General features: G+C 45.6%; 1 protein-coding gene across 1 annotated transcript in view; it reads left to right on the top strand.

Annotated features, from left to right (window-relative positions):
• Positions 1 to 7: 7 nt before the first annotated feature.
• The window catches only part of LOXL2 (lysyl oxidase like 2), a 57,456-nt gene continuing 39,169 nt past the window's right edge, over positions 8 to 18,294 (top strand). Inside the window, 4 exon segments of the mRNA XM_035891403.1 lie at positions 8 to 247; positions 2,543 to 2,659; positions 12,303 to 12,742; positions 15,753 to 15,928. Coding sequence (XP_035747296.1) covers positions 12,382 to 12,742; positions 15,753 to 15,928 — 537 coding nt within the window. The 5' untranslated portion in view covers positions 8 to 247; positions 2,543 to 2,659; positions 12,303 to 12,381.

Genomic DNA, 18,294 nt, shown 5'->3' with positions numbered 1-18,294 from the left:
AAGCAAGCTCTTCCATCAGCTGGAAGCCTGTATGGCATTTGCTGCTTGTATCCTTACCCGACCCAGGCATTCGGCAAACATTCCTCCGGCAGGCTGTCATGTTTCTCCATGCCCTGATCAGCAGACGCTCACACATTCCTTCCTCTGGCCAAACTGCCTTCAGCTTCCTGCCAGTCTGAAATAGCTCTGCTCTGTGGAGCTTCTGCTGGGACACGTTTTGCCCCTGATGTCCCTGAGACTGAGTGAGGTGAGTCCAGCTGAGCTTTGACCCACGAGGTGGTGCTCTGCTGATAGCCATGGTCCTAATTACAGTTTGGAGCATTTCACCTCTTTCATGAGCATTCCCAGTACGGGAGAATTAGGGCACTGTGGACTAGCGTGCAAAACCTGCTGCTGCTTACCATTTGTGTTGGCTTCCCTGGGAAGAAAAGCCAAGCTCTGCTTCTCTGGCATCCCGGGTTTAAGTCCTGACACCTTGATATTCTCTGTATTACACCAAGAAACAACTGTCCTCTGTCTAATTTTTTTTCCCCTCCTTTAACCACACGATTGACTTTGGGGGACTGGCTGCAGGAGGCTCTGCCAACTTGTGGGAATGTGGTTGTCATGTCCTTACCGGTGTTATCAGCTGGTGTACTCTTCGCTGGGTGGGTATCGCCTCGGAAGCCTGCTATGCCAGTAAGTAACGGCACCGTTCTTGTGTTGGGCTGAATCCTCAGTTCTGGACCAGACTACTTCATGTGCAGAGCCTGTGAAACCACGGGAGAGGCTTTGTGCTGAGCACCTTACGGTTTCTTGTAAGCAAGGTTGAGCTTCTCCGATACTGTCAGTTTGCTCAGTGAAGAGCTACAACCTTGCTTAAATTATTCAGGGCTGCATTACACTTCCAAACCAGCCTCCTTTCTGTTGCCAGCATGTTGCAGATTCCTCTAATGTTGGTGCCCAGTTCAGCGCAGTATCCCTTTCCAATAAAAGGTGGCATCAGAGAGTGGGAAAGCTCTGCACATCGGTGCCAGGGCAGCTGCTTTTCCTGTGGTTGGGGATGAGGAAATGGAGTTGTGCTCTGAGCAGGAAGCAGGCATTACTTGGTGTGGGTAAATTGTGTTTAGGAAGCGATGAAAAGCCTGGGAAAAGTCTGATGACAGACATGTTCTTATAGGGTTTGGTGTTACTTTGCTGGAAATGTATCCAGAGATGTGAGTTAAGCACTTGAACTTTTCAAAATAATGAATAGAATTAATTTGAGCATTGATGTGAAACCAGGCAGGACTAACCTGGAAGAGTGTACTATAAGCTGTCCTGTGCTAGGTCAGGCTTGCTAGAAAGTCATTTACAAATATGAATGTACTGAAATAAATGGGGATATTCCTTCAAAAGTTAGCCTTTGAGAATACCTGCTGTTCCTTCTGTGCCTGTCAACTCTCTGCTGACTTGTTTGAAAAACCCATTAAACGTAGATTTAAATACCCAAGGTCAAAGCCGGTGAGAAAATAAATTTCCATTCTTTGGGAAATGCTGACACTTCAGCATGTGTTGCTGTCCAAAATTGGGTCAGAAGACAAAATTTCAAGGTCTTGTCTGTAATAGAGACTTAAAAACCACTGTTTTCTTGTTGTTTTCATGGTTACAGAAAATGGAAGTGAATAGAGTTGTTATGACGCATTAAAAGCCTAAATGAAAAAAAAGGGGGGGGCAGTTTTAAAAATACAACCCCCCCTTTCTAGCTGAAAAGAGTGCAGAAATTTACAGTTGTCTCAGAAAAATATCTGCTTCTTGTTGATAGAACTGTTTCAAGTAGCTCAGACCAGCGTTACTCTTTCACTGCTAGCTGTTCACACCACAGATGCTCTGAATTTTCTGACACAGCAGAGGTTGGGATTTTTCATTGGTCTGTTGGGGTTTTTTTTATGAAGAATTGTTTTCAGTATCTGGTTAGTCCTTGGGACATCAAGGAGTATGGAGTAACTCTTGGTTCAGTTCTAGATGATTATTAGGTACGTGCCTTGGTTTGAGCCACTGTAGTTACGAGCTTTAAGAATATCGAGCCGCTGGAAAAGCAGTTGCTGGATGCTGAAGGGTTAAGGTGGGTGATATCTGAATAGCTGGGGAGATGGCATGCTGCAAACTCTAGCAAGGGGTCTAACTTTGAAGATGCTGTATGGTAAGACCCTACACTCCTCTGTATTTGTAAAGCACCATGAGGCTCTGAATCAAACAGGGGTGTTTAAAAACCACTGTGATCACCCTGTGTTATTTAATGCTGGTGTTGATCTGATTCTCGATCTTTATTCTCTAGGAACGTCCTGAGAAAGCATTCACATTCCTAATCCACCTCCTTCCTTGCAACTCTGGCTAGGTTTTTTTCTCCCCCATTTCTTTTCGGTTCGCAGTCCTTCTGCTCAGATTACAAGACAAGCCCATGATATCACCCGCTATGAGCTGAGGCTAAAGGGGCTGGGTCTTGGGAGGGGTTTGCTTGAGTAACTCTAGTGAAATTTGGCAGGAAGCAGCAGCTTCTTGCAGCATATTTCTCTGCCTGCAGGATATTTTCCAGCGCAGAGGGGACCACTCAGCCGGCGCGCTCAGCCCAGAAGAAAGAACTTCATGAAGCACGACAAGAGAGAGGTCACCCCCAGCACAGCCTACCACTAACTCCAAGGTAAAACGCAGTCCTGCCCAGACAGCGAGCCAGAACAGTGGCATTGTTGCTAGAGGTAAAGGGGGCTGATGAATTAGTTTAAACATTTCTAACCCTCTCTTGCTTTGGGGCTGAAAGTTTGATTTCACTTCTTCCCTTTTCTCTTTGAATGAATTTTCTTTCTCTCCCATCATTTGTTGTGAAGTATGATGTTTAGATGTAACAGGCTGGGAAGAAGGTAGACGTTTCTCCTAATTCCTGTCCCCTGAGGCTTGATTCGGCAGGGGTGGGATGGCACAGATACTCAGTGTCACTTTGCAAAGATGTTGTGACCGAGTTAAAGGTTTTCTCCCCTTGCTTGCTCGCAGCCGTGCACAGATGAAATTAAAACAGACATGTTGCAAACTGTCTACAAGTTCAGGCAATGCGTATTCTGTAATATTATTAAAATATGTTTGATTTAGACCAGAAAGCTACAGTACATGCCATCAACATTGTGTAAAGGTTACCAGCTAAACTTCAGAAGCAGTTTAAATTCTTCTCTCTGAATAACTGTGCTCTGTCAGAGGAAAAGGCTTCAGTGCAGATGTTTCCCATTGGCAGAAGGTGCAAAACAGTTACGTCCCTAGTTAGGAAACTTTTCTGCTGTCATTGCTTGGGATTTACAGCGCCTTGCAAAGCAGCCCTCAGCCTACCATCAGCTTTTTTAGGCTGCTTTATCATGCAGCAATCACAGTAGTTTTCAGGATGACTCCAGGATATGCAGTGGTATCCACCTGAAAAGTTGCAGCACAGAAACATGGGATGTTTCTGTCTGGGATTAACATAGCCCAGGTTGAGTTCTGATTCTTCAGCATGCACATAAATAACTCTGCCTTCTTTCAAAGTCATTTTTGTTGTTTAATTTAAACAGATGTTTTTGGGGGATGGTAAAAAAAAAAAAAAAAGATCTAAAGACCAGGATAGCTTAAAAGACTGTAGAGGAAGATCCTAGTTTAGCTATCTGGGAGCGGAGCAGGAAAAGTGCTTAGCATCTCTCTAATCAGCTCATAAAGATGACGTTGCAGTGCTTTCAAATCTGTACTGAATAGGGGCTGAAAATAATTGCTTTAGGGTTCCTGCTTGCCAGTTTCGTCTGTATTGAACCACCCACAGTGGTGGAATTTCCTTGGTTGGAAGCTAGAGAGCAGTTAGAAAACATAAAATGAAATATTAGCATGAGCTACTGTAATGGCAAAGCATATAGGGAGAAACCACATCTTCAGTGTAGTGTGCTGGGTGCCTGTTGCTGCAGGACTGAATTTTGTGTGATCTTAGTTCTAAGTGCAGGATGATGTTGGAAAGCAACCCCCCAAAATGGGTTACTAATATGAAGTTTAATACTTCAGTCAGGTAGTGATGAGGCTCAAGATAGCTCTGAGATTGTCTAAGTCAAATGCAGTGTGGTACTTCATGAGTGCTGGGGCAAGAGTGCAGAGATGAGGTCTTTAGAAAAACCTTCAGTTTTAGCAGCTTGGAAAAGCCACCAAGATTGAAGAGAGCCGTGATGATGTAGTAGAGGACAATGCCTTTGTCTTCAGCAGGGTGATTTAATAGAGAAGCCATGCATTTTGCTGAAAGTGCTGTCCTTTTGCAAGTTAGGCAGAGACCCCAAAATGTAAGGCCAGGTTGGACGGGGGCTCTGAGCAACCTGATCTAGTTAGCGGTGTCCCTGCTCCCGCAGGGGGGTTGGACTAGATGACCTCTAGGGGTCCCTTCCAACCCTAAACATTCTATGATTCTAATTACCCCTAATAATGTTCTCTGGATTTTTTTTTCAATAGTTTGACCCCCAGGTTGATTGTCTTTACCTTACTGATCCACTAACTTCCCTTCTGTTTTTCTGTTTCTTGATTTTATGTTTGTTTTAACCTTTTATTCTTTTTCCTCCTGAACTGTTTCATAACATTCTTGGTGCTATTTAAAAACACAGTGGAGTCCTTGCTTTGAGATCGCAGCTCCAGTGGATGGAATGATTTAGCACATCAACCAGTCGGTTGGCAAAGCACTTTCTGTGGAATCCTCTGGGAGCGCGTGTTCATGTGTGTGCAGGTACACATTTACTATGAATATCTGCAAATACATGCATTGAGGAGGAAAAGTCCTGCTCCTAATCTGTAGCAATGCTGATGGAAGTTTGTTATTTCAAGGGATATTTTATAGGAAAACCAACACGCTGTTCTGAAGTCAACCTGTCCTGGGTCTGCACTGCTGATGGGTTACGCTGTGTTAATTAAGAGAGCGTTACATAGAGGTATGAGGGGGGCCTCCTTCTTGGAGGATATCTGGTATTTGCTAACACTCTTCAAACTTAGGTCACGCACATCTGTGCTCTGGTTCTGTGAGTGTGTGTGTCAGCTGTGGATTTTAATGTTACACTCTTTTTGTAGGGTCTTTATTAATGAACTAATCGTGTAGGCTTCATGAAAAGAGGAGTTGAATCACATAGCTCTAGTTGTCACTGCTGCTTTTGCGAAGTCCAAACAGATTGCTTGGTCATCATAATCGCATCCACTAGTTTTAAATTAAAGAATTTATGCTACTAGGTTCAAAAAACCAACTTTATCTGTTTAATTGTCTTGGAAGTGTATTTGGGAATAAGTTCTGCTTACTATTAAGAGTACAGCACAAGGTCTGTGGAACAGGCAGCTAGTGCTGGCCAGGAGCCTGAGAGTTGTCATGATTCGCATCTCTATTAGTCTTTGTTCTCCAACACCAGGCAAAGTGTAGAGATAAGGAGAAAAAAAAAAAAAAGAACTTCCCAAAATGAATCATACTTGAATTGCAACCATGACAGGGAGGGAAGATGCTGTATGTGTCCATCTGATGCCCAGGCAAGTTTTTTTTGCCTCCTAAGATAAATGAATGCATCAAGGGGCTGAAACTGAAAGCAAATGCGAATTGCTTCAGTTGAAGAAGCGGGTCTGAGAAGCGACCACAGGCTGGATTTGGAAGCTGTAAGAAGCCTTCAGCCCTTTCGTGAAGCTTGCTGACCATGGATCTGGGTGTTTGGCCTTGCAAAATTTGCTGTGTCCATGCAACTTTGGAGAGCAGCATACTTCTAACCGTTGGGATCTCGTAGATCTAATCAAATAATGATGCAAAGGGCTTAGGCAACTTCCTCAAACACTGATTTTTCTGTTGTTGAACCTGTAGCTGTCTTTAAAAGAAAATGCTAGCAAAGTGCCTTTTCTTTCCTACTGACCCTAACTAGTGTGTTTGTTCATCAGAGCTTCTCCTGTCTAGCTTCAATAGCAGGTGATGGTAAGGGTTAGGTTAAAGGTTGGACTCGATGATCTTAAAGGTCTTTTCCAACCAAAGTGATTCTATGATTCTATACATTCCTGGGCTATATACACCTTTTTTTGCTGGCTGTTCAAAGTGCTGTCTGTTGTAGTTTATCCTCATCAGTTGGCAGACACCCCAAACTGTTTTCTGTTCCGGGTAGTACTTACTTCAGTAAGAATTTGGGAGGAAATAAAAAAGTGGGGGGGGGGGTAGGTACGTTTGAAGAGTGTGAACGAGAGGGCTCTCATTCATGGCTTACGCCGGGGTTATAATCAGTGGGGATTTAATCTACGAAAGCATTAGCCCTAGTGCCCGTGGCAGGGCTGAGTCTCTTGGGACAATGGGAGAACGTAGCTGAGCTCTTACCCAAGCGAGCGGGAGCGTTTTTATTCACTTTAATAGTACTGGAGAGGGGCCCGGTGTGAATTGCCCTCGCGTTGGCTGGAGACCTGCTTCCACGGCAGTGGGAAATCCTGTTCCTGTCCAGCGTCTGTGCCTGCTGCGGGATGCGTGAGCGTGCCTGAGGAATGCACTTGGGGCGATGGGGCGTGGAATTGGAAACGCAGGGCGTACGATTCAGGCGGTACCCTTTCAAGTGGCTGAATAGCAACTGTTCGGTGCTCCTGGCCGAGACCCAGCCGTGCCAGCAGTGGTGAGAGTGCTAATTGTCTCTTCCTCCTGATGGATGCCAAGCCAAACGGAGCGTTGCTGGATCTCCAGTCACAAAGGACTCCAACCAACCACTCCAGACTTTCCCTTGGTTGTCTGGATAAGGATGGGAGCAGGAAAGCTGCTGTTTTCCGATTCTGTCTGAGCTGATCTGTTGTTTGGGTGATTTGGGGAAATTAAAAAAAAGAGATCTTTGCTGGTAGGAGCAGGCTTTTGATTTGGGAAGATGCATAGCCTATTAGTTTCACCCGGTGAATTCTCTGAAGAAGTAAAAGCTCAATATTATTTTGAAACACTTGCATGTTTCCTTGTAAACCGGTGTCCATCTGCTCCCTTCAAGACTGGAGCCCTGGAAAGGGCTGAGTCAGCAGCTAGCAGGAGCATGCCTTAAAGCCTTAAATTACATGTTAATGCGGTGATGGACAATCATCTTATGGCCTGAAGTACAGGATGGAGAGCCAGGAGACCTGGAGTATTTTCCTGGCTTCTCCACTGACTTTATTCAATAGGTTTTTAATGTTCTGTCTTGGATTCTTTTGAATGGGGAGACCAAAATATATACTTTTAGGATTACATCATTAATAAATCTGGAGGCTATTAAAGAGAGGGTGTGAGGGGAGAAATGAGCCTACAATAAGGGGAATACCCAGCGCAAACCAATCATCTTGCAAATCTAAGCCTAGATTTGTTCATAGGGAGTTCAGCATGTGCAGCTTTCTTTGAGACTGGAGGAAAAAATGTGTTCAAATCTTGGTCACAGTAGCAGAGGAGTGGGTTTACTTCAATATTTTCCTTATTAAATTTTGGTTTTGTGGCTTTTTATTATGCCGCCATAACTGTGTGTGTGCAGTTGCCTCCTATCTGATACTGTCCATGTTTGTTTCTTAAAATCCTCTTAAGTGAGTCTGTTGCCGAGCCATTGGTATTCTCATTGAAGAGCAGTGATCATTCTGATACTGCTGCAGCACAACGAATATCTTGTAGCTAAGGAGAGAGATTTCAGGGGGAGGTAGGGAGGAATAAATCCAGGACTCACGTGGCTGTTATGCTGTGGAGTGAAAAAAGCGGTGTAAAATTTTCTGCACTGCTTTATCGATCCTCTAGACCGCTCCTGTGTTACTGCTTGTCTTGCCTCCCAGTGAAAACTGACCTGGATGGTATGGATGGATGCCTCTGCCAGAAGATACCCAAGCTGTAACTCCCTGTTGTCCCTCCGGACCAATCTTGATAGGAGACACAAAGCTGAGAGCCCTTTTCAATGCCGCAGCGTTGGGTGGCTTCCCTGGACGCTGCTGGGCACACTGGGCTCCTGAAGTTTCCCCATTGTACCTGGGCTGCTATTTCTTGTGGAAATACTGAAATATGCCCGTGTTCAAATTCCACTGGATTCTGCTTTTCCTGGCATCGTGACTTAGTCTGAATAGTTTCTCTTAAGCACCTCAATAAACAAGACCTCTGGGTATGGAAGGTTTTATTTCTGGGGCGATGCAAACACTGTGAAAGCTTTGTCTCTCGATGTTTGAATGTGTAACTATTTTGAAGCGGATGGTAATATGACCTGAAGGAAAAGCGGACTGTGGTTGCTAGTACACACTGCAGTGTTGTCCCCTGAAGCCTGTAGGATTGCTGCTGTCCTGATCTTACGGAGAATTCCTCTGGGATTCGCTTCTGGAGGTGGAATAGGACTAGAGAAGGGAGATCTCTGAATGTTTTTCCAGTACCTTTCCCTGGGCCCTTGAGGAGCCCCTCCTGATCCTCGCAGGATCCTGACAAAGATGAGATACGATGCTCCATGACCTGAGCACAAAACATGTGTGCCCCGGGTCATTTCCCTTGGTGAAAGTGCAGGATTCTGTTCATAAAGGCTTGTTAAAATTCCTCTTTGCTAGTCAAACTTGCCTCTGCAGAGCAGGGGGGATTCTCAGGCAACCTTATCCTCCGTCACTGAGGTTTCTACAGTTCTATGGTAAATGGTGGGGTTTTTAGTTAGTCTCACCTGACTCCAAAAGTCCCTAAGCTTTGGGGCAACAAAAGCAAACCAGTCTGTGGTTGCCTTTTGGAGTCTTGGGGCTCCTGGGGTGTCTGAGTCGGCAAGGCTTTGCCAAGAGTGACAGTGACACCTACTATATTTACTATAACCTAAATTAGTATCTCCCTGACTAATCTTGGTATCAATGAAAGTAACCTGGAAGTCTGTCGTGACCCTCCCCTCCCCTCCAGCTGCTCATGGACCGTGAGGTCTCCCACTGCTGTGACTTTTTGAAAGGCTCTGGCATCTTGCGGTGGTCTGTCTGCTTTATTAATTACCACTTCAGGGAGTACCGCTCTCAGCTGGTAACTATTACATCCTGCCTCTGAATGGTTTCCCCAAATTGTTATGTCTTTTGGCTGAAGTCCTTCAGTAAAATGACTCAAGAGCTTTGGTTTGAATAGCAAGCAGTCTTGGAAACTGGAGTTGTACAGCTTTTAGCTATTCCTTGGCCTCTGATCATGAAAGACCCCATGAACCTGAGTGCTGAGCTGGCCCTTGGTCATTGCTTGCCTTGGCACAAGAGGGACAAGTGAAACATGCTGACCTGCTGGTTACGCACTGTTTGTCTGTCCTTTTCTCCTGTAAAATATTCTTATTTAGTTTACTATTGAGCTTTCTGGAGTATCGTAAAACAAAACTGTAACCTGGAGGGGAATTTGGCACATTCTGCTATTTACAGAGATGCCTTCTTACCTCTTGAGAGCTAGAGGTCCTTCAGGACTTGACTGTAAGGCTCTTCACGGTGTTACCTGCCTCTGCCTTCTCAAATAGTCTTCGTGTGGCTGCCTGCTGCACAGCAAGATCATCCAGATGCTTCAGAAGGTCCCAGCAATATATAAACAGCGCTGTGTTCTTGTGCAGCCACGGGAAAGCTGTAATGGCTTCTTTAGAAACCTGGTGGTGCAGCTTTCAGCAAAGTCAAGGCCCTGCTACCCTTCATCTTGGTTTTTGGAGAGAGATTGTTTCAGTGCAACTTAGTTTTTAATTAATATTTGCTGAGGCTTTTAAAATCCAATTTATGCAGTAGCAAGAAACAACAGCCACAGAAAATGAAGTAGGTTAAAACAGATGTTTAAAGAAGATTAAAACTGAAAAACAGATTTTTCTGAAGACCACTAGGCTTGCGGTTCTGCTGGGCTCAGATTTGACACCACCACCCCCCCTTCAGTATTTTTACTTATAACTAACATATGTTGTTATTCTCTGCTATGATCTGACTAAGGGGGTTGCTCGAATATTTTTTTTTTTTTGTACTGTTCGCGACAGTTGTTCTGTCCACGTGTTTATCCTCTGGGCTAAAAACTGTCTTGCATCCATGAAAAACATTGTAAGAGATTTCTTTTGAAACCAGCACTAGTGGGTATTAAAGTCAGGCATGTCTGACTAGCGCTAATGGGTCTTGACCCAGGAGCCTTTTATTTTTACAGAACCCATGTATCCTGCCCTGTCAACTGCATTTACTTTGGGAAATCCCCTTTGGTTGCTGCTGGAGGGGAGCAGCCTTGTGAAAGCAGTGGTGCTTCCTTCCTCCCTTCCCCTCCGATTGTGTCTGATGCGGGGCAGGGCTTCATTCCTCTCTCTCAGCCTCACCTCCTGTCCTGCAAAAAATTGAGACCCAGCTTGTTTTCGTGGCAGTATTTTTCTGAATGCCTGATGAAAATTTACCGGTCTCAATCTTATGAAACCAATGTGAAAGTATGTGGCTCCTTGAAACCATATGTTTATTTTCCAAGAATTTTTTGCCACTTATTCCCCCCACCTTGATTTAGTTAGCCTTGTTGTAAAGTCTCCCCTTGCTTTTCCTTTTGCTTCCCCTGCTGTCCAATGCTAGACCTAACCCACAAGCTTCTATTTCATTTGTCTGTTCCTTCAGCAAATGCCAGGTCTCAAAGCACTTCAGTAGGAAGCTCACGCTCATCAGCCCTGTTTAATATAAGGGGAAATTGAGGCACAGCCCTGGAAGCGACCTGCCTGAGGTCATGCAGAAGGTCAGTGTCAGAGCTGAGGTTTGAGTTGATGTCCAGAGGAGAGCCACAAAGCTGGTGAGGGGTCTGGAGCACAAGTCATACGAGGAGCGGCTGAGGGAACTGGGGTTGTTTAGTCTGGAGCAGAGGAGGCTGAGGGGAGACCTGATCGCCCTCTACAACTGCCTGAGAGGAGGCTGTAGGGAGGGGGGGGTCGGCCTCTTCTCCCTGGGAACAGATGATAGGACAAGGGGGAATGGTTTGAAGTTGCGCCAGGGCAGGTTTAGGGTAGACATCAGGAAAAACTTCTTCCCCGAAAAATCTGTCAGGCTCTGGAATGGGCTGCCCAGGGAGGTGGTTGAGTCCTCATCCCTGGAGGGATTTAAAAGAAGGAGAGATGAGGTGCTGAGGGCCAGGGTTTAGTGGTGGGATGGCAGGGTTAGGTTAAAGCTTGGACTCGATGATCTTAAAGGTCTTTTCCAACCAAAGTGATTCTATGATTCTCTTGAATTTCAGGCCATCTGCCTGGGATTTTGGCTACATCTCCTCATTAAGCAGCTTGAAAAGCTGGTTCGTGTGTTCTGCTGTGTCTTCATATGTGTATGTGATCTTCTGGTCAATTTTTTTAGGGATAGCTGAGACCTAGCAAAAATACTGGAGGATTTTAGCTTCTAGACATCTGGATGTGGAGCCAAGTCTTTCCCCTTCACCCTCCCCTTTGGTGGTTGCCAGGAAATAACGGAGCTTTAAAGGGCTGGGGAGCTTTTTCCCACTGCGCTCTGGCATTGCTTCATTTGGAAACTATTCAATCATCAACCCCCACGTGTGCTGCTTGACCACTCCATGTGCTGGGTGCCTGAATGAAGGCTGGGGAGTACGTGAGCGGGAAGTGGGCAGAAAAGGACCAGGATTTAAACTCTGCACAGCATCTGGATGAAATTCCCCTAATGACTCAAAAAGTTGCTGGTTCATACCTTAAATGTCTAGCCTATATAATGCTATAGCAGTTTATGACAAGTCAGTCCCTATCCAGGCTTAGCAACCAAAAATTGGAGGCCATTAGCCCACTGCTCCATCGGACAAGACTTCTGCAAAGTGCCTATGTGCAGTAACGTAGGCTGCTTCTCTACGGATGAAACCGGACATGCGGTGACAGAAATAAGTCTTTTATCGTCATATTGGGAAAACAGACTTTAATTTAAATACCTCGCTTCTGACCATATTATAAAACATTTCATTACTCTTCTAATTTTCCACTGTTTAAGTGATTGGTTTGGCTTTTTTATTGAAGGAGGTATGAGAGAAAATGGTTCAGTTCTGTTCTGGCATGATTTGAACCAAGGCTGGCTGTAGCTTGCTAGAGCCACTGAACTACTGGATTTACAGAGAAATAGGAAAAGCAATTGCTAGCACTTCTGACCTGTAGAATTTTGCCCTGGAAACAATATTTTCAAGCTAAAACTATTTAGCAAGTTGGCCTAAACTTAGAAATGGTTTTCAAGGCAGGGGGTTTCAGTTTGTTCTTCCACCCCACAAGGAATAATATAATTGACTTTAGTTTTTACAGGCAGTATTGTACATAGTCTTTTCCGTAGCTTTCTCCCCTGCTGAAGCAAGAGATATCAAGTCCATGTCGTTACCAAGCCTTACGCAAACTTTCCTTCCCTTTCAGGACAGCCACACGGTACCTACCTGCACTGATTGGCAGCTGCTAGCAGAGGACTTGGCTCTGAGAACTGTGAGCACTGAAAATGGAAAGATTCCTGGGTTTTACCCATAACCACTGTTTCATCACGCTGTTCTTCATCTCCCTGAGCCCACTGGGCTTTGCTCAGTATGAACACTGGCCCTACCTCCCCGGTTACCCTGAGCCACTCCCACAAGTGTACCAGCCCCCCCAGAGACCCGCAAATGTTCCCAAGATCCAGCTGCGGCTTGCGGGGCAGAAAAGGAAACACAACGAAGGCAGAGTAGAGGTCTTTTACAGCGGCGAGTGGGGCACGGTGTGCGACGATGACTTTTCCATCCATGCTGCGCACGTGGTCTGCAGGGAGCTGGGCTACGTGGAGGCGGTGTCTTGGCTACCGAGCTCCAAGTATGGAAAAGGAGAAGGTAAGGTAACTCTGGAGCAGTGGTGGTGTACTAGCCATCTCTCCAACCCCCAGTAATTCTTGACCTGCCAGTCACGTTTAAGATGTAGTGATATCTCCTACAAATGTAACTGAAACAACTTCCAGGTGAAGCAGTGCCTCTTTAAATCAGGGTCCCATTAGATTAAACAGTTTAAATAATAGGTGTTTGCCTGTTTTGACTGAAACGAGTTAAGGAATGATGAGATAAAGAGCTGAAGGACCAGATCATGGTGTGTGAACTCTGGTGGGGGGTGCTTGGGAGCAGCTGGCGGTGGATAAGGGTGGGAGGCTCTTCAGCAGCTAGTACGGCTAGTCAAAAGGGAAGGTGCCCCCACAAGTGTGATGCATAGACAGCCCATGTCCCTATTCACCCTTCCATTGCCTTGCAGTGAGTCAAACAGGGCCTCTAAACATTCCTTCCCCCTATTCTTTTTTAACTCTGAACTGTTTAGGCTCTAAACAGACTGCCTGTGCAGTGCTACGCAGATCTTTCTTTTGCCCTGTTAGCCTCTCTTAAAAACACGTGTCATATTCTGCAATGCAGACTAGCCTATACAACCCAAGGGAGCCTGCACGTTTCGTGTCCTATATAGGACTATATTTAGAACAACCCTCCTGGGCGCTCTCAGGCTGTTCCTGGTGAGGAAAAGCTATTTGCCCTCACCCCAAATTGTGCGTCCTTTCTTGCTCTTCAAAACTGTACGTGATGGATGGGTGGATAATTGCAGATTGCACCTCATTCCCAAATACGTGCTGAACAAAGACTTGGAAAGGTGAATGTTTATGTGTTATAGCAATGAATTCTTAAAATCATAGAATCATAGGACGTTTTGGGTTGGAAGGGACCCCTAGAGGTCACCCAGCCCAACCCCCCTGCAGGAGCAGGGACACCTTGAACCACATCAGGTTGCTCACAGCCCCGGCCAACCTGGCCTGGAATGTTCCCAGGGATGGGGCCTCCACCCCCTCTCTGGGCAACCCCTGCCAGGCTTTCACCACCCTCATTGTAAAGAATTTCTTCCTTATATCTAGTCTAAACCTGCCCTGGTTTAGTTTAAAGCCATCCCCCCTTGTCCTGTCCCAGCTGGCCCTACTAAAAAGCTTGTCCCCCCCTTTCCTCTGGGCCCCCTTGAAGCCCTGACCGGCCGCACTCAGCTCTGCCCACAGCCTTCTCTTCTCCAGGCTGAACACCCCCAACTCTCCCAGCCTGGCCTCAGAGCAGAGGGGCTCCAGCCCTCGGAGCATTTTAGTAGCCCTCCCCTGGCCCCGCTCCAACAGCTCCATGTCCTCGTTGTGCCGAGGGCTCCCGAGCTGGACGCAGGGCTCCAGGTGATAGCTCTGTAGTAGTCTATAACTCAGCAGGTTTAATTGTTGTCTTTGGATATGCTGTTAGTTAAACGTTGACCTACGGAGAATTTTTTCAGCAAACATTGAAGCCTGGCACACTGTTGATGGCACCCACAGGCGGATTATTTCCACTGCAGCAGGGATAAGCGTGCTGTACGTCTGTTACTTAGCACTGCTCATTAGTGCTCACACCTATAAACTTGCCCGTAAAAGAGCAAGCGGGCCTCAACAGTGTCTTGACTGAAATGCGAAACCGTGAATGTTGTCCCAAGCTGTGGATTTTGGCTCTTGGGATAGAGTAGGAGATTTCCAAGCAAGAAAGAGGCCATGACATTTGAAAACAAACCAGAATCTGATTGCCGTGTGATTTAACTGGAGCGAGTGTTCTCTGCATGCCAAAATAGCGCTGGGTCAATCCTGATGTAGAGAGCCCATGCAGGGGAGTCGTGCCTTCCTCAAACCCTAGAGCCAGGCTTTGCAGGAGCTCTTCCTGCTCTCCTGTTTGGGGAGCACGGGGAGGGCTGGCAGATCCGTGGTCTGGTGATGAACCAACTGAACCTGTTGGGGCTGCTGGCACAAAGCTGGGACGGCCAAGGGAAACAGCTACGGAATCTCCTAGTGGCTCTGAAGGTCAAGCAGCCTTTTCTGTCCAACGGATGTGTTGTTCTTCAGACAAGCAAAGCGTTTGGGATCCTAAAATATGGCAATTGCTTGTTGGCTCTTTCTCCCTGCAATTTAGGCAGCAAATAACAGGGAGCAGCAGCTGCACAGCACATTTCCAAAGGGAAAATGGGCGCTTTGTAAAGGTAAATCTCAGAGATGCTGTTGGGTCTTTTGCTCTCAGCTGCTCCTGGGAAAAGGTGACTTAAAGTTTGGAGGTGACACCTATTGATTTTTTGCCTGCTCATCTTAGAAGTGAGTTCTGAGGGATCTGATTTTTTAAAATATAATGTGTATATACATATATACATGTGTACATGCATGCTCATGTGCTTATGCACGCAGTTTTTCCTGGAGGGAAAGTAGTAATTACAGTCTGGAGACTGGATCTGGCAATTGGTTTGCAAAGAGCAGCCGAATAACAGGAGGTTCCAATCGATAGTGGTTTGTTAAAGCTTTTGTAAAAACATGCTTTTAAAAAGTTAGGGCATTTAATCAAAATTTGGAGCCATCTCCTACAAAAGATTTAATGAGGATTTGATAAACGAGAAGTGATGTAAAGAGAAGCCTTAAATACAGAAGGAATGATTTGGTGAGTGTGATTACAGGGCAGAGTCTCATCAGCCAAATCGAGGGGACCCGGTGACACGGCGTGCTCTGAAGTGGCTGTCATCAGAGGAGGTCATTTACCGCCGTGAGCAGGACCGCAGCAGAGATCTGCTTCAGGCTGGTGGTAATTTTTTTTATTACCACGCAGATAAGTGAAAGGGAAAGCTGTGGGGCAGAGCTGTTTGCAGTTAGTAAGTACCTGAGGTGGATCTTTGCTGTTCCTTAGCTGTTGATTCAAGCTTATTTGAGCAGTAATCCCTTCCCATGACATAGTAGGAGCACAGCAGCCTTAACTTGCTTTCCTATCAGCTGTCAGTACAATCTAGATTTTTTCCTCTTTTGTGAGTCTCAGTTCTCTTTTCTTTCCCCTTCAGGGAAAATTTGGATGGACAATGTCCACTGTAATGGCAAGGAGACCACCTTGGCAGCATGCACTTCAAATGGCTGGGGAGTAACTGACTGCAAACACACCGAGGACGTGGGAGTGGTCTGCAGTGAAAAGAGAATCCCCGGCTTCAAGTTTGACAACTCATTGCTTAACCAAATAGAGGTAAATGTACTTAAAATTAAAAGCTGCTGATCAAGAGCCTTCTGCAGACAGGGATGTCTGCTACTCCACCTTATAGATTGTCCCAGCTGCACGCTATGGTTCAGGCAAACTCTTGACAGTGTTTCTAGATGTCGGCTAAAGATGCAACTTTCAGATTTGAGTTTCAGCTGTTCAGAGCATCAGAATTTGAAAGGTTTTTTTAATAGCACAAGAATAAGTAAAGAGAAAATCTATTACTCCTGTTCTGCAACCGCTTTTCGGAATTGAAAACTGGTTTATTATATTTCTAAGAATGAATTTTGGAGAGCCAGGGTATGTACTGTACTCTTAGACCTTACACCCGGGTGACTTTGTTGGTTCGTAGTACTAAATTAATGAGTTTTCTTTCCCTTGACCTCTCCCTTTCAGGACTGGCAGCAATTTGGAGGTCTCTGGTATGACAGTGGGGGTCAGCAGGTAGGCTTGGATTTGGAGGTGAACAGGGCTTATAACCATGGCTTGAAATGGCTGGATTTATAAGGAAAGATATAGATTTTTGCACAGTTTGGCTGGGCGATGACAAAGTAACCATGATAACTGTATGGAAATATTTGTGGGAATGGGGGGATTAGTACTGGAAGTGATGAAAGGAATTAAAGAGAGGAAAACGTGGGCTGGTCCCTGGGGGAAAGGTTCTGGGTTGTGACTGGGTTAGGCTGTTAGGCTGAGGTTGAGACTTGGGAAAACGAGAGAAGCAAAAAACATGAATCGCCTTCCAGTGGACTTGTTAGATTTCTGCAGAATAAAGAGCTGGGGAAATGCTGGGCTGGAAAGAAGTTGGGCTGAGCTCTTCAAAGAAAGAAAAAAAAGGGTTTTGTTTTGGTTTTTTCCCCTTCAGCTTTTCAGGTTGGAAAGTATTTGTGGTGACTCGGCTAACATCTGCCTTGTTTTGGATGCTCTGGTGTTTCAGTATGCGAATTCAGTGGTTGCCCTTGGTCAAAATTTATCGAAAGAGCTTATCCAGTAAGCACAGTCAAATCTTATTTTAAGCAGACAGGGAATCCAGGCTGTATCGCATACCACAGTGTGGTTTCCATGGCTGAATCTTGGCTTTGTTCGTGATCTGAAACAATGGATGCGAACTTCTTTATCACTTTAAAGCAAAATTATTCTAGCAGTTACTTCATAGCCACTGCTTTAGAAAGGGTCCCCAGCATTTTCTTCTACCAGATTTTTCCATTGGAGGTTAATGCAGTGCAACATACTTGACAAAGGAAGATCATATGCTTGGTCAAACCTTTCATCGCCCTGCTGAGGCTTTAGGAAGAACACCGTATGGGTGAGCAGGCAGCATTTGGCACTTTCATGGAAGGCTCCCGTGCAAGGATGCAGATGCAGGATATGAGAGCTGAAATTCTCTTTGTTGCCTTGACCTTGCTTCTGTTGGCTAAGGAGGGAAAGGAGGCTTCCTGGAGGGATCCCAAGCTGCCTCTGTCAATGGCACTGTTGTTGCTTGGGGAATGAGGCGAGATCATGGAACATCAGTGATGGCTTTGGCAGATGCGCACGTCCCAAAAGCCACAGTGAATCCTCAAAACGGAGGCCCGGAAGAAAAGATGCTTTAGTCTAGACGGAGGTCACTTCACTCTGAGGTGCTTCAGATATTAATCATAAAAGCTTCGAAGGGCTTTGCTTTTCCATTAGCTAAGCACTGGAGGTTGACTAATGAGTTGAACACATGGGTAATTGAGGGCTAGCTCGTGCTGATGCTGTGTGGGTGCTTAATTTTCGCATACGATAAGTAAGATGAATCACGAGATTGAAGCAGTTCACATAGCAGAAGCCTGACTCACCAACAGGATCACTCAGGAGAAATAGGTGTTAAGAGAAGTCATATTCCCCATGTGCTGGCAGCTCTTGGGAGCTATGTCTGGATGAAGGCATCTGCTGACATGACAAGTAACAGCATTCCCAGCAATTGCTAAGGGGCACTGGTGACTAAAGACACCGAACTGGTGGGAAAAAAAGTGAAATAGAATAGCGGCTTTATTTTTAAGTACCTGTACTAAGCTGAGAGCTGTCAGCCTGGCTGTCCCTGTGACTTTGTCCTGGTGGTAGAAAATAGTGTTGCATTATCTGGGCAGTGGCTGCTGTCACCCCCAGCTCTGCGTGTCTGTGTGTCCGTGCTTCTCCACCTCCCTATCACTGCTTGAATTTTATCAACAACTTAGTACTGCGCTGTTGCTTCTACTCTACAAAACCAGGCTGATTTTTCTTATATCCCTGTAAGATCGCTGGCAGCTGAAGGGTTCTCTTTCTGCTGGTTTCATTGCAGCAGGATTAAGGCTAAAAGTGATGTGCTCTAAATTTTTAAAATGCCATTGTGG

The sequence above is a fragment of the Egretta garzetta genome, unplaced genomic scaffold (genome assembly GCF_000687185.1).
Source record: "Egretta garzetta isolate BGI_Z169 unplaced genomic scaffold, ASM68718v1 scaffold233, whole genome shotgun sequence".
Classification (NCBI taxonomy): Eukaryota; Metazoa; Chordata; class Aves; order Pelecaniformes; family Ardeidae; genus Egretta; species Egretta garzetta.
Note: the sequence above shows the minus strand (reverse complement) of the source record. Positions and strands in the feature narration are given on the sequence as shown.